Source organism: Pyrgilauda ruficollis, unplaced genomic scaffold (assembly GCF_017590135.1).
Source record: "Pyrgilauda ruficollis isolate IOZ18807 unplaced genomic scaffold, ASM1759013v1 scaffold66, whole genome shotgun sequence".
Lineage (NCBI taxonomy): Eukaryota > Metazoa > Chordata > Aves > Passeriformes > Passeridae > Pyrgilauda > Pyrgilauda ruficollis.
Window position 1 is genome coordinate 6,029,506 of NW_024528377.1, and position 27,267 is coordinate 6,056,772.

Here is a 27,267-nt window from a genome sequence, read left to right on the forward strand (position 1 = left end):
ATGATTTTGTCATTCTATAGTTACGAAGTTTTCCAGTTGTGATTTTTTAATTAACTTCTTTCTCTGTACTTGGCCTGGCAGCTGCGTTTTTCCCTCCCCTCATTTCTCTATTAGTGATATTTGGAAACCCCCATTTAAGCACTGTCTTGTGTTTAATACACCCTGGAACGTGGACAGCACGAGGAGCCGTGCTGCCCAGCTCTCTTACGCACCAAACAGTTTTTTCCATTTAACTGTTCAAAATTTCATTGTGCTTTTCATTAGGTCTGGGGGAGTTTTAGTGCCTCATGTGCAAAAAGTCTCAGCACCAGGCTACATATTGTTAATGCCCAAGTCTGTGTTATTACCATTGAGTTTTATTAGCTGGGAGAGATTAAAGAACGGGAGATGAAGAGGAAGACTTTATTTTCTATTAGCGTGATTTCTTTTAAGCTAGAAAGCAGTAATATTTTATTAAAGACAGGGAAATTGGTGAATGGTTGGAAGTGACCAGGCTCCCATGTTCTGTATTCAGTTGTTTCTCTTGGTTGCTTTGTCACCTTTGGCTGCTCCTTTAAACCCCCCTTTCTTCATCCTCACGCCCGTAAAAGAGAAGAGTGTCTGCAGAGAGGCAGCTGCAGACGTCAGGATCACACTTAGGAGGGTCTATATCTATCCACTTGCTAATTGAAAGGGAAATGGATTGTTTTATGCCACAGCTGGACCCAAAGGTGCTGCAAGGGAATGCTCTTAAAATGGGGCAAAGCCTAGAACCTTTCGTGTCTGAAGAAATTGTAACTCAAATACCTCTGCTTGTTCAGAGAGATAGTCTGGGGCTAAATTACAAGTTTGGCACTAGAGATTTCTTAAGAAATTCTGTTTTGATGCCCATGGAATTTTTACTCTGCTCAAAACATGTTGCTGTACAACAAAACCTACAAAACATGCTGTTTAATTGATGTATTTTAAAGTGAAGCTGTAAAACTGTATATTGACTTGGTTAAAGCCTGTTCAAACTTATTTATATCCATCCTATTCAAAACCAGGGCTCAAAAGGCCTCTGGATTATTCTTGGATAATGCATTTTACTGGATTCAGTGGAGCAGAGAGATCTTCAGGTCTCAAACTGGTGGTGTACAGGAAGGAAAACCATCCCCCTTTTCTGCTGTCAGTGTGGCTGCCTTGGCTGCTGGGCATTGCAGTGGGAAAGTAGGTGCTGTCCTCAGTGTTAGTAGGAAAAGCTATCAAAAATACATTTCTTCCTTAATTATCAGTGATCATTCCTATATATGTGAAAATAACATGAAGCTGCTCTTTCACTGGTGCTGGGCCTCAGGTGCATCATGGCTGGTCCAGCCTTGCTCACACTGGGGTGAGGGAGGCAGCTTTCACCACGATGAGAACTCTTCTTAAACCCTCCTCGGTGTGCACAAAGCCTTGCTGCTAATCTTGTCCATCTCGCTGCTGAAACTTGGCAAGACACAGCATTGCATATTTTTTATGTTTCCCACTTAGCTAATTTTGAATAGGTGTGTGGAACAAAAGGTTGAACAGACTTCTGTTTCCAATCTTTCTGAGCTGGTTTTCTGTTAAAGGCATTGTTAACAGTGATTGTGGCCAAATCTCTCAAGAAAGACTGGGCAGGTCTGAATCTGATCTATTTTTGCTGTTGTTTGAAAAACCTTTTGTGTTGTGCAGGTTAGTTTGTAAACAACTCAGGTGAAGTTCTCTGCACTCCCTTGAAAGGGATTGTGGTTGGGTTAAAATCAGCTCCTCGCTGTCTCCACTGCAGCCTGGGTGACTCTGGAGGCTGTGCTGGAGTAACACAGATTTATGGAGGCAGTTGAAAGTGAGATTACCTACCAACCCTGATCTTCAGCTCCGGGTAGCACAGAGGTTTGTTCTGTGTGAGCACCGGGTTCCAGGTCCCACGGAGGGGCTGTCAGGCTGGGTTTGATGTGACACAGAGCTGGGAGACTCTGCTTTTGCTCGTGTGCTCAGGAGATGAGGCACGGGAGAGGAGGCAGTGAACGCTTTTAGGGCTGCCAATAATGGCTAAAGAGAAATAATCCATTCAGCGATACTATGGCTCATCAGAGCCCGTGAATTAAAGACATATGTTATGTAGATTCAATGTATGGATTAAAAGGGATAATCTGGTAGGTGACACACAGAATCTTGAGATAAGTGAGCTGTGCAGATTCCGTGTATGGATTGTGATGGATAATTCCATTTAAGTAATGCTGGACAAGTTGAAGACAAGTAAGCTTTGGGTAGTGCTCAGGTTATGTGCAGTAATCCAGTGAGTGACACTTCGGATCACATAATCTGTAAACTAAAGACAAGAAATTCTGCATTTACATGTGGACAGGAAGAAGGAGGGGGAAAGGGAGAAAGATTATTCATGGGGAATACACTGGGTTTAAACCTTTGACTAATACAGCACAGATCCCCAGGAGATGTGTGAATTTTGCATTTGCAAATTAATGGTTCAGAAATGTTTGCAAACTTGTGTCAGCTCTGGATGTTCTGCATTAGTTTTTTTTTTTTGTGAGTAGTATTGTGAGTGGAGTGGCAAGAGAAGGAGGGTGAGAGTCATAAGTGAAGGAGGAGGTAAGGTATGTTGGATTGTCAGCTTTTAACTGCCATAAATTCAGTATTCGTTGCGACCTACTTGGTATCTTCTTCTTTGTGTTTACTTTTTTGGGGGGTTTAATAGTAGCAAATTGAGCTTTAGTCCTTTGTTGTGGTTCCAGAAGTGCTGGGGTGCATGGGAACCTGCTCAGTTGCACGCAGGGAATCCTGAGTTTCCAGAGGAAATTGGGCAGGTTGCTCTCAAGGCAGCATGGTGCCTGCAGAGGCAGCCAGGGCTAGCTGAGCCACACCAACTCAGAACCTCTTCAGGCCAGAAGAAAGCCTGAGGGAGGGGTTGTGACTGCGTGGAGCTGCTCCTGTTTGACCTAGAGTGGGAGGTTAGTTGAGGGTTGTGTGTGTGGAAGGGAGGGTTGGAGGAATCTTCTTTAAAGCATCTAAAAATGTTATTTTATGGTCAAGCAGCGAGTTCAGGTTGTTCCAGATTTTTGTACCTAAAGGTACTTGATTTGGTCTCAAAAAGTCAGGATCTAATTTTGTTTTTATGATGAGATTATTGGTAGAGATAATAGAATAAAATTGAACTAATTGAGGTAGTAAATGCCAATGACTTTGTTTGAAAATATGGGGGCCAAACCACTATATTTAAAAATTATGAGAGCTGGTTGACAAAAGGGTCCTAAAGCTGTGCTTCACGGTTCTAAAATTACCTGATGGAGCTGAATGTCACTGAGCTACAGCTGCCAGTTTGTCAAAACAAAACAAATGCACACACACTTTTTACTCTTTTCCCTGCTGCTGCATAAAATTCCAGCAGCAAATGCTATTTTCCTAGCCTAGTTCTGACTTGTTGTCTAGACAGTAAAACAATGAGTAACCTCTGAGAAACAGTCTCAGTGCAAACGTTGTCTATTCCTTTTGTAACCTTGACAGTGAGTTGCTAACCTGGCTGAACAGCAGGCTTTGTTTGTGGTCTGCTCTACCAAAACTTTTTTCCTGACAGCAAATGAAGAGTGCTCAGTGACAGCCTCTTTCCAGCCTGGTGAAACACCAAAGGGCTGCTTTGGTACAGAGCAGGCAGCTGAGCTTTTTTTTCCCCACAGAATACGAGTTCTTCAGGCTAGTAGTGGCAAAAGAGGGTAATTGCTCATAATTTGGTTTTACTCATTCTTCACCTTGCTCTAAAATCATAAAAAATTAAGAATGTCTGTCTGCTGAAATAAATACCTTCCTTCTATCTCGCTGTCATACAGTGGATTTTTACTTGTCAGACAGAGAAGATTCATTCCATAAATCTGTAGGTACAGGCAGATCAGTTTGAATTGTGCACTTTTTCTTTCCTTGTTTCTGTTTCTGCTGCCTGTGGCTTCACAAGTAAAAAGCAGTCAGAAAGTTTTCTTTGATGATGCTGACTCGCCCTAGCAATAAGATGAAATAATTTAATTTAGCAAGGTGGGTAGTTGTAAGATGGCAGCCACTGTGTAGCAAAGTTGGCTTAAATACTTAACGAAAAATGCCAGTTTTCAGATGGTTTTGCCTGACAGCTCCAGGATTTAGTGCCTGTTCAGCTCTGTTCTAGTCCATAGTAGAGCACTCTGCAGTGTTTAGGGAAGCATCGGGGGAGGCAGCACAGGTTCCCAAGCACAGACCCACACCCACTTTACATGTACACTTTAAATGTACATTATTTAAAGTACAATCCCGTTGCTTGGCCAGAAACATTTCACATTACTGTTCAGAAGCAGGGGGAAGAAGATGTTAAATTCTGAACTTACCTCAGCCAGTTAGATCTGTTTATCAGCCTGCTTTTCCTGAAGGAAACATCAGCTCTCCATGGCCTCGTGGGACTTCAGGTGATGGCAGCAGCACCAATGGCAATACTCCTCTTTCAATTTATGTTATAAATAGATTTTTAGGTTTTTAGTTAGGGGAGAGCATGACACAGATTGGTTTGCTCTAAAGTAGAAGAAGACTAGGTGGCCTGTCTGTTTTACTTTTCTGGTTCCCTTACTATGCAAAGTATTTTTGGGTTTAGATTCCTAAAATGTCAAGGTTAAAACTGGGGCGAGGAGTGGGGGGAAAAATACTTGCCGCAGGGATGAGAATGATACTCTGAAGGAAAAGATGCTGTAAGAAAACCCTCTAGAAAAGATAGATATTTTATGAACTGCTGGTAATTTTATTTATTCTTTGGATTTGGTACAGTTAGGACTAGTAGGATGTTATTCTTTCTGAGGATGGCTTGGTTAATAGAGTGTTCAGTTTGAAAAACCTTCATTTTTGTATCAAAACCGTAACCTTTGCTGGCTTAAAAAGCCTGCTGCAAAGCCACAGCGTTGCAGGAAATGCTGGGAGGTGACTCAGTCTTTAGCTCATGCATGGGCTGCAGCTCAGTCCTTGTCTCAGGGCTGTTACATCAGTCACACAGAGGCTGTGCTGTGGCAGGGCTCCCTGGGCTGGATGACATCAATAATTGCTTCATTCATAAGGGTCCCCCTGGCTGAAACCCTACCTAGTCTCCAACTGGGTCAAACACAGACTTAATTATCTATTTAACGTGTATTACTGTTAAAAGTCAGTGGGGAGATTCTTGGCCTTGCTGAAATAGTTCTGCTGGTGACTTCATCGAGGCAGCAATAAAACCTCCTACACCACATAAAGTCCAGAATGACTTTCGGTGAGTTGTTAAAAACTTTGTGCCTTGGTTTGCTCTTGAAAAACAGAATGCATACCATCACCTTTCTACCTGCAAACAGTCTTTAAGAAGATCAATTAGGTAGTGCTTTGAAATTAAAAAATGCTTTATACTGCATGCTCTAATTATTATTATACATCTTAGCATTATTCGAATACAGAGCACTTCAAAATATTCTTATTTCCATTTAATGAGTTTTTCCCCTGTAGAAAACTTTGTAGATACAGGAGGTTTTTTTTTTCCTTTTGTAAGCGCAGTTAATGATACGAACATAATACAATATTATTATGTCTTCCAGGCTTTGTACTTGCACATTGTTTTCTTTGATTTCCCTTTGAAAGACGGGTTCTGACAGTTCAAAAAGCTCTTTGCACAGTCACTGTGATAGTAAACTGGCTGGGCAGGTAGATCTGCCTGCCTGTGTGGGTGAGTGTGCACAGAGCCCCCCTGGCTGGTGCCATTCCCAGCAGCTTGGGGAGGTGGCAGAGGATTTGGGGACAGCCTTGCCCCAGCCCTGCCCCTGGGGCATGCACATCCCTGGGCTGCCTGGGAGCGAACGCTCTCGCTGCCTGAGCGTTTGCAGCAAGAGCTTAAAACTGCCTGTTAAAGAAAATATTGGCTTTCCCAATTTCTCATTTACATTCCCATTCTGTCTAATAAATTATAATAAAGTATTTACTGTTTTGATCGCAAAAGCAGTTTCTCTGCCTTTTTTTTTGCTTTGGTTCTGTTTTGGGTGGGTATGCCAAGGTTTCTCCTGTTCGTTTTCTCACTTTAAGTGTGTCATTTGGTCATATTGGTGTCTTCATTCTAATGTTTATTAAAATGTTACTGTCACTGCCAGTCTGAGACTGTGAATCAGAACTAAGAATGTGTAATAGTTTATTTCACATTTGAGTAAATTCCTTCTACTACTTAAACACTATTATGGGTAGTGTTGATCTGAGATGAGGTTTAGCTTTGGCGATACAGAATGCCACTAATTTGAGTCTTCTTTTATTGCCATCTGCTGTGGGTGTTGCATCCACAAACACGGGGTTTTTTCTGAGTTTCTGTTCATGGTGATAGGGGACAAGCTGACACATCTGGAAAGCATCTTTTCTTGGTTCTTCATGCAGCTACCAACCTGCAGTGTGCGCTTTGATGGTCCTTTGCCTGAGTTGTTCCCATCAGTTGTGGAAAATCCACATTTTGCCATTGCAGTGAGGGAGCACAGAGTGTACCCACAGCAATCTCCTGAAGGGCAGGTGGCCTGGTGCTTAAAGGCTTTGTTAGACACGAAACGTGCAGCATCTGTTTGTCGTGGCTCTGGGGGTAATGAGGAGCAATTCTTGAGGCAGGCATTGTTTTGAGACTCTCACTCAGGATTTCTGTGGAGTGCTCTAGCTTGCTGTCAGGCTGTACCCTGCAGTGATGGGCACTTGGGGTTTTTCTGGCAGCCTGCTGACTGGCTGGGGTGAGAGCACTGCTGGTGTCAAGGCCAGCCCCAGAGCCATGCTGAGCCCCAGAGCCATGCCCAGCTCCAGAACTGTGCCCAGCACCATGCCCAGCTCCAGCACCATGCCCATCTCCATCCCCAGCACCATGCCCATCTCCAGCTTTCACACATTTACAAGCCACCAGTTACCTGCAAGATATATCAGTTCATATCAAAACTATGATTCATCATCAGTGGAGCTTCCAGAGATGTGTGAGTAAGACAAGGGGAAATGGCACAGAGCTCAGCATCTCTCATTAGAGCCACATAGCTGATCCTTTTTTTTGCCTCTGGTTTTGTGCAGGTCACTTGAGAGTATGGCTATCCAAGTACTTACTTTGCAAGGAATTATTACCTCAAAGAATTGAAATTATCATTAAGTACTATTCCAGTTACTGGAAGGATGGCTTAGTCCTGTGAAAAAAAGTACCTACTAAGCCATGTTTTCCTGGAAGTATTCTCCAAGAGAAGATTTTTTTTTTTTTTAATAAAGTTGATGCTGATAAATTTTCCCTTTTGGTTTATTAGCAAACTGAAATAGCTTGGGAAATATAATGCAAGAAGTCTGCCTTTTGTCAGACTACTTTCACTCCAGCTGTATAAACCCCAGGAATTATGCATTGTACTTAGTAAGTAGGATATAAAACACCCCTTGTGGGCATTTCAGATTGTCTTTAAAAACTGTATAATAATGAAGAGACTGAGTCAATTTGTCCCTGGCTGCATGGCTGCAGTGTGATTTTGGTGTCTGCACTGGCAGTTCACTGCACTGCTGCTTGCTCTGAGTTCAGAGTCATCATTTTGGTCATCAGGTCTCCCTGCAGTGGGCAGGGACACCTTTCACTGCACCAGGCCGTTCAAAGCCCTGTAAATGGAAAATTTTGGAGGATGGGGCATCCACCACCTCTCTGGGCAACCTGTTTGTTTATTTTACCACCTTCATTGTAAACAATTGCTTCCTTATATCTAAGCTAAACTGACCCTCTCTTAGTTTGAACCATTGCCTCCTGCCCTGTTTGTCCCCATCTTTAGAAGCCCCTTTTAGGTACTGGAAGGTGTCTCTGGAGCCTTCTTGTCTCCGGGCTGAGCAGCCCAAGCTCTCTGAGCCTTTCAGAGACGAGAGGAGCTCCAGCCCTCTGATGGTGCCTGTGGCCTCCCCTGTCACTTCCCAGCTCGTCCCTGTCCTGGCTGTGCTCAGGACCGAGAGCTGCAGGCTGCACTTGGTTCTGGGGGCTCAGATAAGGCTGCCCTGCCCTGCTGGGGAAGGGTTTTGCTGCTCTGTGCCAGGCAGGCTGATGGGGGTGTCCCTGCCTGTGCCCTGCTCAGGCTTTGCTGCCTCTCTGGGGAGCTGGGAGCTCTCTGTCTGTCACTTTACGCATGTGGAAACATTTCTCCACCTTTCAGATTAACTTAAAGATGGGGATTAATTTAACTTTACAAAGGGCTTTTTGATTCCCAGCTGAAAGCTGCTGTAGGAGCTGAAAATCCAGGGATGAAGCAGCAGTGGTGAGGAGCTGTGATGTGTGTTGGTGCATTTGACAGTGACTTCTTTCTGCTTACCCTCACTCAAGGACTGAGGCAATCCTGTGTGTTCCTTCTTTCTGTAGGACCTTCTTCCCCTCGCTGTCATGCTTGCATCCACCCCTCAGTAAAAGTTAGGAATAAAATACCTGCTGAATAAATAAATGCAGAATATTTTGTTTTCAGGTGTTGCAGTGGCAGTGCATGGTAGTCTCCATTAGGGGAGCTTTATGGTAAACCCACGTGGACAGGCCAAGGCAAGGGCTGCCTTCTAGAACAATTCTTCTGCACCACTTGGAAACACTGGGCCTGTTTTTCCCAGGGAAAAACAAATAAAGGATGGAAGAGTGGCAATAGAAGCTTCTGATTAATTCCATGGCCAGGTGGCAAATGCATTACTTGTAGCAGTTCCCTGTCTCCAGTGTTGGAAGGAAAAATCCTAGTTAGAAGTGTTTTCTTCAGCCCTGATCGTGTTTTAGCACTGGCTTCCATTCTTTCTCACAGCTTTTAGCAGAACAGGTTTAAAGTCCTATGCTTTCTGTTTCAGTGTGTTTCTCAAGTTTCCAGCTTGTACCACAGTTTTTCTGGAGGCTTTATCTGAGAATATTCTGCTGTAGTTCTTTGTTATGTGGTGAGAATATTTTCACAGAAATTTCTAGAACCCTAATGAAAAACAATTCAGTTACATTTCTTCTGTCATATTTTTTTTTTTTTCTGGTGATTCTGTGTGGTTTTCCACTTGTACATGGCTGTCTACAAACGCCTTTTAAGTGCTTGGACTTGGCTAATGTAGCAAATGGGATGTTGCTTGGGATCACATCATTGAAATTAGGAAAAAGTAACAAAAAAAAAGTGAATTAAGCTAACTATCAGGCAGAGAGCCCTCGCAGTGCCACCTCAAAGGCTGTGGTACAGCCTTTCAAAGCAAGAGCAGATGATTCACTGTTACAGACATTGCAGTCCAATCCAGAGAGCTGTATTAAATGTGTTGCAGGGAGCATTCCTGCACTGGCAGGGGGGTAGGCTAAATGAGCTATTACCAGTAGCTCTTTTCCATGTCTGACTGATAGTTGGCTAGGAACATGCTTGCTGTAGTCGCCAATTTTTTTTCTTTTTCCTTTTTTTTTTTTTTTTTTTTTCACTTGGAGAGCACTGGTGACATTGGCAGAAGAATGGTTCCTGTGCTTGAAAGGGGTTTGGATGGCAGGGTAGTCCCAAAAGCAGGCTATTTTCAGAGGAGGCATTGACACTGATAGCCTTAATCCTTTCCTAAAGGCTTTTTAGAAAGGTTTTCCTAGGCTCTGACTCATGTGAGAGGGTGTGGTGGTATTGGGGATATCTGTGGATTAACTGCTACACATATTTTCAGGTCTTTTAAATTCACAGTCAAATGATCCTACATATATTAAAAGTGCTGCTTTTTTTTTTTTTTTTTTTTTTTTTTTTTGTCGTGTATGATTCATAGCTTTTGATTTTTCTTGGAATTTTTTCTTCCCTTCTGTTATAACCACTGTCCTTCTGGGTAGAAAAACAATTTCTTCAGCATGGTTATGAAAGTGAGGTAGTGAGTTCCTCTGTCTGTGTCTGCTGAACTCCACTATAAAAAACATCTAACAACAGTACAAATGACAGTGATGGTGAATTGTGTTTAACTCACATTTTGGGTATGTTTATAAAATATTTTTTTCCTTTTAAATTGCACCTTGGTGGCAGTAACAGCAATAGGAGTTATTGACAATTTAAATACTGTATAATTGAATCCTAATCAGGGATGTAGATGATATAACAGGTTATAGAGGGATGTTAATGCTTGTCCTCCATCAGTGCTTTGACACTTACAGAAACCGCATCTTTTCCCTAAGTTTCTGCCATAAATGTACTTGCCTTCCAAACCTGGAATGGTTGATTTTTTGCTCCCCAGTGTTTAAACTTGAAACTTCCTCAAAATAGGCAGCATTATTTCACTCTATTAATCTGACAGAAGGGCAGTGGAAAACAGATGAAAGGGCAAAGAACCACTGAAGGGGAGCACCAGATCAAAGCCTGTGTACAGATTTATCCTCCATGCTATGAGAGGAGCAGGTCTTTGTGTGCAGCACATTGCAGTATGCTGCTGCTCTCTGCTTCTCCTCAAACTTTGCTTATAGTAAAGCTGCAAAATAAAGAGCTGGATCGCTCTAAATGTTCTCTCTTCTCCTTCCCCCCCCACCCCCCTTGCCCTTTTTTTTTCTTTCTCCCCCACCATCTGATGCCCAGGGACTCCAGAAAGCCTGGCTGAGAAGGAGAGGCAGCTCATGGGTATGATCAATCAGCTGACCAGTCTGAGGGAGCAGCTGCTGGCAGCTCACGACGAGCAGAAGAAGCTGGCTGCGTCTCAGATCGAGAAACAACGCCAGCAAATGGAGCTGGCCAAGCAGCAGCAGGAGCAGGTGAGTGGTTATTGCAGGGCCTTTCAGCTTCAGCCACCTTCTTACCAGGGCTTTCCAGCAGGTCAGCTTTTTCAAGTTGCTCCGCACCCAAAATCTCTTCGGCTCGCTCTCCAAGGTGGAAAAGTTTGAACCAAAACGTACCAGGAGAATGGTTCAGTTTGCAATATATCCATCTTGGAGTTGTTCAGAGCCTGCTGCCAGCAGTGCTGTGTGTTCAGCCCCTGCCTGGGCCGTTCAGTCAAGAGTTGAACTTGATGCTCCCTGTGAGCCCCTTGCAACTCAGAATATTCTGAAGTTCTGCGTTATCCTTCCATACTGTATGGGTTTTTGAGCTTTCTGTAAATAAACAGGCAAATCCAGCCCTCCTGAATAATCCCCCAAAAATGCTTTAATTCAGAAATACTGAACAGGTATAAAAAGAACAAAATGCAGCACTTAGATTGTAATGTGAGAAATGAAGAGGTTGGGTTTTGCCAACTGTGGAGAAAAGCAGAGACTAATATAAAGTCAGTGAACAAGTGTGGCTTTTTTTCTTCTACACTTGAGAATCTTGATTTTCAGTTCTTGCAAATATGCCCTTCACTGGAAATGCAAACATAGTTTTCACATGTGATCACTTCCAGTGAGCACACATGGACACACAACATTTTAGGCAAAAACATAACTTTTCTCACAGATTTCACTGGGCAGATTTCAACAGAAATTAATGTCTGCTTTTGTATCGAACACGAGCAGAGAATATTTAGATATCTAGTTTAAAATTTTATCACAGAATTGCAGCTCTGTGAGTTTTATGAAACTCACAGAATTCTTTGAAATCTGTCATAGTTGTCAGATTCAGTGTTGGTACTGTACTTAAGCAAGTCTTCAGATTTCTGTGCCACTGCTGCTACCTTCAGACATTTAAGCCTTGGTTTTCCCTGGTTTTAATTATTTAAAAACCTTATCTTAAACAAAGGTATTTTGGCCTCAGCCTGAAATCCCCCACGAGGAGAACAGAAGTGACTTCCCTTGAGCTGGGGAATTTGTATCCTGCTGTTGTTAGAACAGCAGAGTAGAGGAAGGAGTGAAGGTGGAACTGGCAAGATTCTTTCACCAGGAGACATCATGTATGAAGTATTCCCTTTGCCTTGCCTCCTAAAGTCACTAGTGCCACGGGGATTTGAAGGCAAAAAAGAAAATGAAGACAGTAGAAAAAGGCAATAAGAAATTAGGATAACTAGGATTTCTTTTAATTGAAGAAATTCTGTATACTTATTGAAAATATCCAAACTCTGAAACAAATGTAGTGATAAAAATTATTTTTCTTTCTTAAAGAAAGGTTCCAAAAAGAAAACACTCATTTCATCTGTTAGATGTGGAGCTAACTATGAGTGAGTGTTTCTTATGCAAATAATCTAACAGTAGAAAGAAAAGAAGCTACCTAAGGGGAAGAAAGCACAACATTTCCCCCAGTAAGCATGTCTAAATTACCAGCTGAGATGTGTACACATGACACAGGGGAGGAGCAGAGCTCTTTCTGGTGTTTTTACTGCTGCACTGGCTGTTCGTGGGAGCAGAGCTTTCGAGACAACTTCAGTGGAAGTTTTTCAAACTTGCTTTTTAATTTCAAGAATGGTTTATCTCCCTCCAGCCTTTAGAACTCTTAACTCCATTCTGTTAATGTCTGTTTTTTCCCTTCATGGGGTGTAAAATGTGTCTGCAGCAGCATTTGCAGTTATTTGGGGGAGCGGGAGGGTGGAAGTCCTTCTGGAAAGCTGCCCTTGGCTTTGAGAGGAGGCTTGGAGGACTCCATGCACCTCCATAAACCAGTTTCATGTTGAGCCTTGTGGCCTTGCCTGCCCCCTCAGTGCCTTGCGGCTGATACACACGTTGGAGAGCCAGTGATTTTTCCAAGCTCAGTGCCAGTCTCTTTGTGCCTGTTTCTACATTATAAAAGTACACTAAGAACCTTCCTCCATGGTGTCAGATGGCCATTAAAAAAAAAATAATAAAATTAAGCAGGTGGTGCCAAACAGAAGAGTATTTCTGGCCATCCTGCTTTTTTGCCTTTTCTACCTTCCTCCACTGTTTTTTGGTTTCCCCACTGGTGTTGTTCTCACTCCTGGGGAATTTTAGCAGTGCCATTTCAGTAAGATGTTTGCATAGGTCCTTGTCTTCTGCGCAGCACAGCATTTTCCATAGGATTCTCTTTGTCACTGCGTTAGCAATGAATTGTCCCTGAACACTCCTGTGCCCCTTGCTTCAGCAGCACTCTCTGGGCTGCTGCCTGCCCCCGAAGGTTCCTTAGCTCAGAGAAGAGGTTTAAAGAACTAAGCAGGGTCAGAGCTTCCTGGGGATGGACTCTGGGAATGCTGATCCGTATCTCATGTTTCTTTGCGATTTCTTCACAGATTGCAAGACAGCAGCAGCAGCTTCTGCAGCAGCAGCACAAAATTAACCTTCTTCAGCAGCAGATCCAGGTCAGAGACGCATCTCCTCCCGTGCCCCTGTTATTCTTCCTTTCCCTTCCCCACTCTTTCCCTCAGCCATTGGTGCCACAGTTTCTTTAAGAATCTCTACGGTTGGCTGGCATCTTGTTTATGGGAACACAGGAGGATTTTACTTGTCATTTAGCAAAAAAAAGGTCAGTTTCTGGAAGGCCTTACGTGATTAACATGGTTCTTGTAGGGCCAGGAAGAGGCTGTTGGAGGAGCTGGTCATGCAAGCAGGCATTTGCAGGACCAGTCCTCTTTGCTCAGGAGTGACAAAAGCATTGCCAGAAAGAGTTTGTTTGGAACCAGTGTCCTACAGCTCTGGTTTTGAGGCTTTGCTGAAGCAGTTCTCTTCAGTGATTGATAATCAGGTGCACCTTCTTCCCTCTGCCTGAGGTGTTGGGAGACTGGAAATTTCTATTTGTGGAGAAGTATTGTGTGAGTGAGAAGCTGGCTGAAAGGTTGGTTAGATCAGGAGAGCAGCTGTGTGAGTTCCAGGTACCTGCAGGTCTGTTCCTGGGAGTAGAAAATGTTGTTAAACCAGGATAACCAGTAAGCTTTATTTAGCCTCTTTCTGCCATGCTGTACTCAGAAGTTTCTTTTCATGCCATTGAGTGTATTTCGTTACTTTTCCTCCATGTGCATGCCCCTGTTTTGGGAACAGTGCAAATCAGTTTGCCTGTGAAGGTTTCCATGGAATAACAAAGGAGAGGTTTGACTTCTTACAGATGCCTGGGACCAGGGTGGAATCTCTGGCTGTTTAATCATGCAGCTTTGTACAGAGCATTGCGAGTTGCTGTAGTCTGTGTTCTGTTTGTTCAGTAGCAGCAGGATTCTCCTTCCAAGGCTTTTCATCAGCATTTCGGAGAGAGTTGCCTAAAGTTATCAATCACAATTGTAAGCCATTTAAGGAAACCTAATTCCAGCCAGATCAGAGGAGCTGTATGGCTTCATGCTGGAAGAAAACTTGGCTCTGTCATTCCAGAGGACATTCTGTCTGTATCTGGGCTTGAGCATTTATGAAAATCTCCTGGGAAGGTCCATCCCTCTGTTTTAGGGCAACTTCTATAAAAGATGGATGTGCTTTGCTGAAAATAATTTTGAGATTGGTGAGGCTTGATTTGGCCTCGACCTCTGTAATCTTTTCTGCTTCCTAATTTGTGTGTGGGAGGGATTTTTCTTTATTGCTGCATTTTAATAAGACTTTAAAAGAAAAACAATAGCAAAACCTGTACAATAGCAAGGAAAATATTTGTATTTTTAGCATTTAGCTATGGCAGCGAGAGAGGAAGTTGTTTTATAAGCAGTGAATAAAAATAAATTGAAGTAACGTAATTTGACCCCAACCCTTTTAAGTTTTAATGCCTTGTAGATAAGAATGAAGTATGTTTTTTTTAGGGTAGTGAAGAAAACCCTGGTTATTGATAATGAGATATAGAGCCTTTCATCTCTTGATCCCTGGTCCAAGTTTGACCTGAGTCAGTAGTAAATGAAAGTCAGCCAAGTACCATCTGATAGGAGCTGCAATCCTCAGAAATGATTTGAGGGTCTGTCTCAAGGGATTGCAGATGAAATATTGACCCTGCCGAGGTCAGAATTTCACCTCCAGGGTGCACTTCACACAGACCCCATCAGATTTGTGACACCCTCCTTTTGGATGGTCAGGCAGGAAAGGTCAGGAATGGAGCAGGCAGAGAGACAGCACTGTTCTCTCAGTCCCACAGAGCTGATCTGTTTGTAGTGAAACTTGGGTGATGCTGCACAGGCAGTCTGGGCAGTCCCATGCCTGTATGATCCTGAAGTCTCATGAACCCTGGCTGAAGCCCATAACTCTGATGGGAAAAACATGTAAAAATTAAAAAAAAAAAAATCCATATTGACAGTGAACGCAAAGCAGAACATTTCTCCTCAGTTAGTGACTGTCAGAGAAGAAACAATTCTTAAAGAAATCATCCTTTGTATGTTAATTAAGGCAATGAAGCCCCCCTAACATGGCCATGTTTAAAATGGTCAGTGAGTTTACAGCGTATGGGATGGTAGGTGGAAGAGAAGTGTGACAAGAATGTAGCTGTGAGTTCAGCTTTTCTGACCTTGCCCTAATTAATCTAGCAGGCTTCTGTCACACTGGCCTGAAGTTTTGAAAAAGCATTAGATTTATTGACGGGAAATATTCCTACAAAGAGTGGGTAACTGTTTGACTTAGGTGCAGTTGAATGATTGTGCTGTAGCTATGAACTCAACTTATTTATGACAAAGGAATCGTTTTACTTGAGCCAATTTTTTTCTAAGCTTGTAAGAGTTGCCATAATTCCATATAAATTATTACACAGAAAAAAGCCATTGAAATATTGTATCGAAAGCATAATACCCTAAGGTTAGAAAAAAGCATAACCTGGCTGACCCCATGATTTATGAGTCCTTTCTCTCAGTGTGCTAACTTGGAAACAGTTCCCTTTCTCCTTAGCCCATCACACAATCACTGATACGCAATCCATAACCAGGGAGGGACTGTGAGTCCCTCTCCTCCTCAGAGGACTGCAGATGCTCAGTGCAACTGCAGCTCAATTAGACTAGCACTTCTGGGATGCTGGAGAAGGATGCTTTAGTTCCTTGAGCTTAGAAAAATGTGCCTGGCATGTGAGTCTGTAACTGACACGTCTTTTCCAAGCCCATCTCTGCTGAATTAATTGGAAGGTGGTGTCATTAAAACAGAAAACAAGGAGTTTGTGTAGAGAGTTAAGTAAACTGCAGGAAAGTTGCAGATTAGATTAAATTTGAGAATCTGTATGACCTCAAAATGCTAAAAATGGGATCTAGATGGGATTTTGTGTTTTGGAGCATGTTTATAATTTTTTTTCTACTTTTCAGGATGTTCTAGACCTAATTTTTGAAGAGGTTTGAGTTCCTCTGAATAATTAATTAGCCCTTCCCCATTTGTTTTCCTGCCACTTTGGGGTGCATCCCGCCATGCACCCTGCTTTCTGCTCTGCCTAATCTTTGTGTGGGTAAGGTTTTCCCTGTAAGGTTTCTGCCTGCTCAGTGTTGGGGCTCTTCCCCCCTGCACCCCTAGTGCTGCTGTTCTGCCATAAATGGAGCTGGAACGTGTGTTCTGACAGCTCTTGTGCACCAGCTCCCCAAAGGTTTCAGGTTGTATTTTACCTGCAGCTGCAGAGCAGGCTGGTGTTACTGTAGGACACAAAACAACACAACATGAACACGCTGCTGTTTTCAAGGCAAAAAGGGGGAGTTTATTTTCTGACTCCTACACTTACAGATTTCTAAAGGTGACAGTGGATTGGAGGGTGAAAGTGCCACCTCTCCAATGGCACTGGACAAACCAACAGTCCATCAAATTTCTTCTCTTCCATAAAGGAATACAAAACAGTAAGTTGTTTACAAAAAGTGTGTGAAAAAGTTTGTTACAAGAATATTAACATCAGAAGGTTTAGGAAATCTTAAAAAAAATCAAAACAGCAGGCTGGCACCTAGTTCAGCTCAGCAGGTTCTTGGGTTCAGGTCAGTTTTGTCCTCCAGGGCCTCAAGGGAGCTCTCCTGGTCACCCACTGATCTTTTGTGGGGCCACAGTCTGCTCCCTGGTGCCCTTGCTCTGGAGCCTGGGGCACTCTGGGCTCTGAGCTCTCCTGCCAGCTGGGCAGAGAGCGGCAGAAGCCTGGGAGGTGCTCGTGGTGCTGAGCTGAGCTCACCCCAGAGGTGCCCTCTTCAAAGGGTGTCTCTGAGACACAGGCTTGGCAGGGGTCGTGCAGTTCAGAGACAAAGTCTGGCCCAGGATGTGATGGAAGGGTTTGCTTTGAAGCTCGGTGACGGATGTCACTTTAATTGAACTGTATTTAAAATGAAATATGGTTGTTAAAATTCATAAAGCAATTCATATTCAGTAGGGCACTGTTGATAAAATAGGTCAACCTTGCAGCCTAAATTGTGATAAAACTGATGCTGCTAATCTCACAATTTTGTAGAAAACCTGACAATGTTTTATGTTTTTCCCTCAAGCCCCAGCTCTTGGAGTCATGTGATGACAAAAATGCCAGCTTTCATTTCTCCCAAATGTAAACTTCCAACTCTCATATTTCCAGGCAAAATCTGAAACCATGAGCACTACAAGTTCCAAAATTAGAAGGCAAACAAAACAGAGGCCAAATGCTGTTTTCTAATCTGTTCTGATTTTTAGTCAAAATTTTTTTTGGAGAGCCCAGCTCAAGATCTTGGAACACTTCAGGTTGCCAATAATGTAAAACTAAGATCTCAAAGCAGCAGGAAGCAAAAATGCTGCTTTACAGTGTCTCTAACATTTAGGCCGCAGTTTTGTTTGACTTTTTCAGTTTAATACTGTCAGTAATTGGTTACTAATTGGTATTCTTTTCTGAGTGACGCAGCCCAAGAACCAAGTGCTTTCTGAAACTCGAGGGCAGTTCCTGCCAGACAGCAGTCTGTGTTTTAGGAGAGGGTTTTCATTTTCCTTCAAAGCTAGAGCAGATGTTTGAATAGGACCCTTTTTTTGTGAGAAGGTTTGGACCTCTGAGAGTGAGGGGATCCCAGCTAAGTTCTGATGCAAAGCTGGAACCAGTGTCCCTGGCCTGCTCCAGCTGGTACCAAATGCCTGAAATGTGGGAATTAACCTCTCCAGCACTAAAGCTGTGTTAAAGAGGGAATAATTTCCTTCAGGCCTGAAGGTGCCTGCAGGAGGTTCTGCAAGGGGGTCACTCAGGTGCAGTCTCTCCACGCACAGAACAGTTAACCCCATAAATCCCACCCCATCTTCTTTGTCTGTCACTGCATGCCTGGCCCACATGTCTTCTTCTTACCTCCCAACTCTCCTTGCTGAAAGCACCTTTGGCAGGCCTTATTCCAGTGCTGAAGGTCTCACAGGCACAGTAAAAATGGAATTAACCCTTTGAGTATCCCCCCTGCCAGGTGACATGTTGCACTGTGCTGTGGCCTCGAGCTTTGCAGACCCTCAGCAGCTTGTCCAGAGGGGAGTGTGGGCACCACAGCCCTGTGGGCACCGTGGGGCTGCAGCCTGCTGGCTGTGCTGGCTCTCCATCCTGCTGCCCTGCGTGTCCCCCCAGCTCCACAGAAGGCTTTTCCTGGGGGTCTGGATCCAGGTTTCCATCCTCCCACCCGCTGCCTGTGTGCCTTTCCCCATCACTTCTGTGGGTAGGTGAAGAGGCCTGGCTGTGCTGCCGGTTCTCAAACCAGAATATTCCCATTCTCACTGCCCTCTGAGGTTTAACGTGTTCCAGTTTGGAATGTAATAAAATCTTGAACTTAGAATTTCCTGCAGGATGGCTAGGCCGTTTTTTAGCCAGATCTGTTTTTCAAAACGTAGCTGTATTTTTGGGGAGGAAAGAGGGATTTGGTTTCTGAGTTACACAGAAGTTCAGCAAAATATTTCTTAAGCTTAACATGCAAAGTTTTGAAATGACACAGTTGTTATTGTCAGAACTTTCCAAACAGCAAGAGCTTCTGGACTGATTCCAGTCTTCCAAAACAGTGGTAGAGACCTGCTTCCAGAGTGATTTAGATACCACCATTTACCCTCCAGTTATGGCAGTGATTTTTGCTTTGTTTTGTTTAGATTTGTTGTTTGTTTTGCACTCCTCAGGTGAGAAATCATCTGTTACCCAGAGCTGGTTGCAGGATATCTAGGCCTGTTTGTGTTCTTTTTGGTTTTTTGTAGAAGGTACCAGTTTCTCTGTCTTGTTGAGAGAAGACACAGATTAATTGACTGTACAAAAAGAAACGTGAAGATTGTTTTTCCCTGCCCCAACAAGTTTGCAGTCTTAAATTATATTTCCAACATGGCTAAGCTTTTCATCTTCTGTCTGCTGCTTCAGAAGAAACTCCAGCAGACCACTGTGAGCTAAATACTTGGAGAACTTTGGGCTTATAATAAGGAGGGCAGAGATCCTTACTCTTAATCTTTGCCCTGTCAGTGTCTCCTCAGTGCAGCCACAAGGTCTTGGTGCATTTCTGCTGGTTCCCAACCTCTCCTGTGTCTGTAATCAGAGTTCTCCAGGGGTTTTAAAGGGCTGGAGGTGATGAGTTCCTCACTGGAGACACAAAACTGAGCAGCTGCCGCACAAGGGCCTGGTTGCAGAGTCAGTAATGCCTGTTGCTCATGGATTCCCGTTTTCCCTGGGAATTCTGAGAAGTCAGTGGCAGCAGAGCAGTGCTTTGTGCTGCTGCAGTCGCTTTGCAAGGCAGAGCAGTTTCAGTTTTTCCACAACTGGAGTCCTCTTCGCACATGGAAGAGAGGTGAGGACAAAAGATTTCCTTGGTAAGACAATAAAGCTGTTGAAGTGAGGGCCTGATCCATCTCCCACTGAACATGGGGAAAAGGCTCTTGTTCATATTAGCAGGAGTTTAATGGGACCTTTCTTCAGTAGGAAACTGTGAGAAAGTATCTTCCTCCTCGCTCTCCAACATATTTTTAGAGCAGGCTCTGTCCACTGAAGTGGTTTGTTTTTGCCTTTGTTTTTTTTTTTGCCTGTGTGGATATGACAAGCTGTGAGTGCACAGTCAGACTGAGCATGTTTGAGTCCTGGTGGAAGTGGGGACATTTTGTCCGAATCCATCATGTGTCAGGAGCAGCTGTTGTCCCACAGCTTGCAAACAGGGCATGCTGCACTCAGTGAGCTGCGAGGAGGAGTCACACTGCAGCCTTTCCCATGACTTTGCAACCTCTTCCCAAACCCCTGACGCTGCCAGCAGAGAGGCAGAACAATTGTTCCTCACAAAGCTCTGCAGCTGATCTCCTATCAGTTATCAGAAGAGCTCGCCTGTCCCTTGAGCAGCAGAAATCCCCTGGGAAAGAAGTTATTCAAAACCACACACAGGCATGCACAAAACCAAAAACAAACAAACGAAACCAAAGAGAACAACAACAACAAAAAAACCCCCTGAAATAAACAAACAAAACCAAAGAGAACAACAACGGAAAAAGCCCCCAAACAAACAAACCCTTGGGGCTGAGGGGGAAAATAGGGGAAAGAAAAAAAAGAAAAATCAGAATGAGCTAATTGCTTTCTGTCCTCTCAGCTTCAGCTAATAGCATTTGTGATAGACTGGATTTTGAGTAACCTGTGGGCCTTCATTTCTTCCCTTACTAGGAGAGTTAAGTTGTTGAGGAAAGTAAAAGGTTGTTGTGTACTTCTTTCAGTGCAGAGGATCATTTGCACCGTGGTTTTAACTCCACAGGCAACCTTAGCACGTTTCTGCAGGTAGTTTAGTTTGATCTCAGGCCTTTTCCATACCCTTCTGCCATCCAAATTTGTGGACTGGTGTTGTTGTGCCAGTGCAAACCAGGAGTATCTGCTTAAAACTTGCATGAGCTCAGTTGGTGAGAGCATGGTGCTAGCTCTGCCAGGGTTGGGGGTTTGATCCCCATACAGGCCATTCCCTGAAGAACTGAACCCTTGTGGGTGGGACCCTTCAAACTCAAGAGTGTTCTGTGACTCTGTGAACCTGAATTTATTGGAAATGCAAGGGCATGTTTGATTGAGGTAAATCAGCTTTTTTTGCCTATGCTGAGCTACTTGATGGCAATAGCGCTTGTTTTCTCCAGTGTTACTGGTCCAAATGTTCTCAAATTATAACACTGTTTTGAACTTCATGACTTTTTTTCTTGCCATTTTGGCATCTTTTCTTAATTTACTTTCTGTTACTGAGCTTTCAGTCTTCCCATTTTCCAGTTCTCTCACACAATCACAAGGGAAGGCCAGAAATTTTTTTTGTTAAAAACCAGAGCACTGAAACACCCAAAATAATCCAGCATCTTAGACTGTGAGGAAAAGGCTAATGGTCAAATCCAGTCATCAGAGCTGGCAGCATTGTGCTCCGTGGCCTCATCTCAGCAGGCATTTCAGGGCCCTGTCTTTTTTTGTTTGTTTGTTTGTTTGGTTTCAGATCCTCTTTCCAATTTCTGTGTCTCTCATCATCAGCTTTGACCATTTTCTTTCACTTTCAGCTCCCAGGTGCTGAGCAACCTTTCTTACGTAGCTGCCCACCCTTTCCTGCAGCAGCTTCTCCTCTCTGGCAGCCCTCCCTTGTCTGTGTTTCCAGGGCCTTATTAATGGTTTAGTCTGGCATTTTGCTGCCTGCAGAGCAGCACGTGTCATTCTGTGGGTGTTTGTGCTCAGAGTGGGTGGCGTGGGGTGCCCTGTGAGCCCTGTGCCTGTCTGTGTGCCCGTGCAGGTGTTGGCACAGCAGGGGCACAAGGTGCCACCTGTAAGTGGCTGGAGAAGCTGAGCACGAGCTCTCCGTGGCCCTGCTCTTGTCTGTGTGCAGCCTGTGCAGTCCTGAGCACTTCTGTTGTACAGCCAAAAAAAGGCTGCCGCTGCTGCCTCTGCGGTAAGGTGAAGCAGGAGATAACAATAATTTTTTTACTGCTGGCTGGCAGAGGTGTTTAGGATGTGTTTTCTTTATATCTTCATCCGCCCCTAATTGAAGATGCTTTAAAATTGAATGACTAGCAGTCAAAACGTGTTTGCTTCAAACTGAGAAGAAAAATGCTGGTGTCTCTTCTTCCAGGCTGATTGCGCTTTGTACACAACTGACAGCCACAGTCACTTTGAGTGACTGATAAAATTTTTTTTTTTTTTTGTTAAAAACCAGAGCACTGAAACACCCAAAATAATCCAGCATCTTAGACTGTGAGGAAAGGGCTAATGGTCAAATCCAGTCATCAGAGCTGGCAGCATTGAGCTCCATGGCCTCATCTCAGCAGGCATTTCAGGCCCCTGTCTTTTTTGTTTGTTTGTTTGTTTGGTTTCAGATCCTCTTTCCAATTTCTGCGTCTCTCATCATCAGCTTTGACCATTTTCTTTCACTTTCAGCTCCCAGGTGCTGAGCAACCTTTCTTACGCAGCTGCCCACCCTTTCCTGCAGCAGCTTCTCCTCTCTGGCAGCCCTCCCTTGTCTGTGTTTCCAGGGCCTTATTAATGGTTTAGTCTGGCATTTTGCTGCCTGCAGAGCAGCACGTGTCATTCTGTGGGTGTTTGTGCTCAGAGTGGGTGGCGTGGGGTGCCCTGTGAGCCCTGTGCCTGTCTGTGTGCCCGTGCAGGTGTTGGCACAGCAGGGGCACAAGGTGCCACCTGTAAGTGGCTGGAGAAGCTGAGCACGAGCTCTCCGTGGCCCTGCTCTTGTCTGTGTGCAGCCTGTGCAGTCCTGAGCACTTCTGTTGTACAGCCAAAAAAAGGCTGCCGCTGCTGCCTCTGCGGTAAGGTGAAGCAGGAGATAACAATAATTTTTTTACTGCTGGCTGGCAGAGGTGTTTAGGATGTGTTTTCTTTATATCTTCATCCGCCCCTAATTGAAGATGCTTTAAAATTGAATGACTAGCAGTCAAAACGTGTTTGCTTCAAACTGAGAAGAAAAATGCTGGTGTCTCTTCTTCCAGGCTGATTGCGCTTTGTACACAACTGACAGCCACAGTCACTTTGAGTGACTGATAAGTGGGAAGCTTTGCCACTTATCAAGGAATGCACGCTGAAAAGAAAGGACTGGAGCCGTTCAGATGCTTTGGCATGTTCAAAATAACATCTCACATCAGTCAGGCTCAGAAGCACTAGGAGACATTTCAAAATAAACTTTATATCTATCTATCTATCTATCTGGAGGCAAGAATTCAATTGAACAGACAAATCGCTCTGTGGCATCACATTGGCTCTGGAAACAAGAACATCCTTATAGGGGTCACCAGTTGCAAAATGACTCAGATGGCTGCATGATTGGAGAGCATTTGGGGTAGGGTCTCACCCCCCAGAACAAAACAAATTTTGAAAATTCACAACTACGTATTATTCTGGTGATTTCTCTGAACTGGGGGGTTTTGGTTCTGTTGGCCAAGTAAAATTTAGTTTATGTGGCACAGGACATCCTGAAAGATCCCAGAGAGAATGAAACTCTAAGCCAAATTCAGATCTCATTTATTTCCTCTTCAATATTATGGAATATGCTTGGAATTGCATGGCTCTTAGAAAATGGTTAAGGATTCTTTAAGCATTTGCCCTGTTTTGTAGTGATGCTCAGCATGAACAGAGGGTGTAATTTTTTGGGTCAATGTTTGTTAATGTTACTTTTTAGTGTGTATAGTGGGAGATTCTGATGTGTAGGAGTGTGAGGGTACATTTTCTTGTCCTGACTGTAATAGCAGTGGTGTCACCAGTGCAGGGTTTGGGCTGGTCCATTGGTGTGATGATGTTTCACCTGTTAGATGTGCAAGCACAGGAGATGGGATGGGAATCTCCAGTGGGAGGACAGGGAGACACAAGCAAGCAGTGTGTCATATCTCAAACTGGAATTTGGACAGAACATAGTGTTGGTCTGCATCCATGAGCACTACTCAAACAAAAAAAAGCATCCATTAGCACTACTCAAACAAAAAATCTGCTGCCAGGTTCACAAATCTTAACAACACTGGGGGTGTTGGTGTATAAGGATCATTATCTTTTGTTATGATTCTAAGCACTAGGCATCTCATTCTGCCCAGCTGATTCCTTCTGAAATGGTTATTTTCTAGCCAAAATGGATATATTTGAGATAGAAATTATGTTTGGCATTCCAGGGTTGCCACCAGCACCCACACCTGTGTCAAGAGGAAGTTCATTTAGTTCCTGTTGGCAGTGACTTGCTTTTCTGATTCACACTTGCCACATTAAGTGGTCTCAGCTCTGTTTTGATGGCTCATTCAAAACAGAGCCCTCCAAACTCTCCCCTGGGATGACGGTTCAGAGGATTCAGAGGGAAAAGCTGGTTCCACCCACTGAATCCATATAATCATCTTCACCTTGGGTTCTCCTCGGTGTCCAGAAGCTGATGGTGCCTTACCCTGCAAGGCTGGGGAGGCAAGGTGAGAGGGCAAGACCATGCAAGAGGCCAAGGGGAGCAGTTTAGATTTAGCTGTCCACTTCTGTCACCTACCTGCTGCTGAATTGCAGCGTGCAAATTACAGGGGCAGGCAGCTCTTAAAGAAGAGTAAATGAAACATTCTGTACTTCCTTGAGGGGTTGTGGTTGGAGGGGTGACGTGAGTGACCCCCAGCTCAACATTTTGGAGGAAGAGAGGGAAAGGTGCGGTTGTCTTGTGAAAGTCTCGGTGGAACAAAGATTACCTGGAGGGTCGTGGATCTCGTGTCAGCTGTCTGTATTACACCTTGTGTAGAGTCTCCACTAAGTTCACTTTTCATCTGAAAAGTTGAATAAAATTTGTAACGGTTAAATAATTTTAAGGAACCATTTCAGATTTTTATTCAAATTGATTTAAAATGCGCTTTGGAGAGATTTAGAGGTATATGTCAGAGTTTCTTGTATTTAGAAGTTAAATAAAAGAATTTATGTTCCAAGATAAGCATAATAAAGTTATAAAAAATAAAATGAAGACTTAGATGGAAAGTAATAATAATGGAACAAGACAAATGTAATTCACAGTATTTGGAGTTCATAAATATTTAGTACAATTTTACCAAAAAATAATTATACAACGTGTGTGTTATAACATTTTTTTTACCAACTTTGGCTTACTTAAAAGATCAGAGTGATACTGTTCAGCAAATTATTCTAAAGTTGGAACTTGGATAGTTTCTACAAAATACCAATTTAAAATGGATTTGACAGAAATGATTGAAACATTTCTATACTCTTGTGTGCTGTGAACTCTGTGTGCAAAGAAATGCATTATTTAGGTAACAAAGTAAGGCATTTGAAAGTTACAAGTGCCAGAATTAAGTGAAAATAGGAGCCTTTAGTTTATTCTCATGTGTCTCGGTCATACATGTTGAATAAAAAAATTGTATTCCAGAGTTACATGCTAATATAATATAAACCAAAATCACAAATGGGAAAATTAAAATTATCTTGACAGCCTTAATTCTGACATTCCCTGCTGTTCGATTCCCTGACTTTTCCTGCAGTGTGGCATTATTTAACTGGTTTTCTGTGTGGTTTGATGGCTGTGGAAGCTCAGGATGCAGGTACACCAGCCCTTGCAGTACCTCCAGGTCAGTTTGAGCCCTGGAGTGTCAGCGTGGGTGAAGTGCCAGCTGGCACTGGAGTTACAGGAGAAATGCTGGCTTCTCCTGGGCAGACAGACAGAATTCCACAGACAGTTCCCTGGCTGTGGGGGACAAGAGCCTGTCTTGAGAAGTCCCCTCTTTTTCTAATGTCACATTTCCTTTCTTCCTCCAGTTTTGAGTTGGTTTTGTTTGTTTTTTTGTTTTTTTTTTCAAATTTGGTCTCCATCAAAATAGAGAAGACTTTTTTTCCTGTTGCTGTCCTCTTCAGGAAGGCAGAAGGGAGATGGAGTGCCTTTGTTGAATTTGGACTGGTGGTGTTGAAAGTGGAGTTTGACTCTTTTTTTTCACAACCTCCATTTGTTCCTCCCATTCTCCCTCAGTGGGGTTGGGCCTGGATCATTTTGTGCCACTAATCAATTATTTTCTCCTAATTTACCACATTCTTTGTGCTTTAGCAAAAAAACCAAACCCCTGAGGCTGATGGTACAGTGTTTGATGGAAGCTGTTGCAGCATTTGTCCCTTTAGAGCTCTGTGTGGTGAGAATATATTTTCTTATCTTGCAAACTGTGTGTGGAATCTTGTCTGCCGTTTAAACATTTCTGAGCTGCTGTGAATAAGCAAGAAGGGCTTTTTCATGTACTGTATGTAATAAGTTTTAAGTTAGTAATATCCCTAAGAATCACATACATCTAAATTGGGCATAATTTCCAATTTCTTTAACCCTGGAGTACAAATTTGTAGTCCAGGAATAAGTGAGCATCTGTGAAGCAGCTCCTTGTTTCCATTCTCACCTTACACACACGTAAGCTGCCTCATGCACGTTTTTGTGCATGCATTTGAAATCCCCCATTTTAGATCTCAATTACAAACTGCTTTGCTTTCCTGAGCATTGATTTTTAATGGCTCTAAAGGAGTTGAGGAAGAAGGAAGGGTGTTTTTCCAAGTGGGGGCTACAGGTTATGAATAGTTACTAAATAGCAGCTGATGGTAGCTGTGAATTTTTCAAGGCTTTATGAACTCTTCAGCCATGCTGGCAGTTCGTCTGAGATCATGGAAAACAGAGAGAACTCTTAATTTAGAGCAAGGCATTGATGATCACAGAATTTCCCAGGGATGCAAGCAGACTGATGCTTATAAAACAAGATGCAATATAAGCAGAAATGGACTCTTAATTACTTCAAATTAGAAAAATATACGGAAATAAAACTTTCAGACTTCTTATTTTTCCCTTTTGTCATTCTCTGAATGTCTCCATGGCTGTAGACACCCCATAAATGTGGGTTCAGTTTTTCCATAGAACCTGTTTCTGGCAGCAGGAGGTTTCCCTGGGTAGGATAGCTCACCAGATAGATCCAGAAATTTCTTTGTCATTGTATTGGTAAGCAAAGTTTTGGAGGGCTGATATATTCTAGTGACCAGAATTAGAAGTATGCTCTATTTCTTGCACTTTTTCTTTATTTGAAATGAAAGGCAGGCTTGAAATAATATTCTTCAAGATTTTTAGCTTTCTGTGTCATGAGTTTCAGGGTGTTTTTTAAGTCTACTTCCCTTGCATTATTTCTTAGTGCACAGTTCAGAATTCCTGTCCTTTTTGGTACAATCAGAATAACGAAACACGTATTGTAAATGCTATACTGACACAGAATTCTGTATCCTTTGTTAAGACTATTTGCACTTCTTATTTAAAACAGAACATCCATTTTGGGAATTGTTCACATCCCCTTTGTGTACTTGGGTGGATTTGTGCAAATCTCAAGTTTGCTTTCTGCACCTTTTGAGAAGGTTGCTTGAGCTCAGTGTCCTCTTAGCAGAAACTCCTGCAAAGATCCCGTGGGAGGAAAATTGTCCATTGTGTTCCTTTGAAATCTGGCTCTTTTTCCTGGAGCTGGGCTCAGGCAAGTTTATCCTTCCACTCAGAGATATCTTAGGAGGTTCCTGTCCTTTCTGGTGCCTAGGAAGCAGAGCTCAGATACATACATTGTATTTGTTGCCATCATATAATCTGTGCAACTTCCCTGCAAATATAAAGAACTGTGCTTTCCCCAGCTGTTCATTTGATAGGATTCTA

General features: G+C 43.2%; 1 protein-coding gene across 1 annotated transcript in view; it reads left to right on the plus strand.

The window, feature by feature from the left end:
* Positions 1 to 27,267, plus strand: part of SOX5 (SRY-box transcription factor 5) — a 285,147-nt gene that overhangs the window by 129,388 nt on the left and 128,492 nt on the right. The window contains exons 5-6 of the mRNA XM_041484509.1: positions 10,521 to 10,693; positions 13,087 to 13,155. Coding sequence (XP_041340443.1) covers positions 10,521 to 10,693; positions 13,087 to 13,155 — 242 coding nt within the window. The remainder of the gene's footprint in view (positions 1 to 10,520; positions 10,694 to 13,086; positions 13,156 to 27,267) is intronic.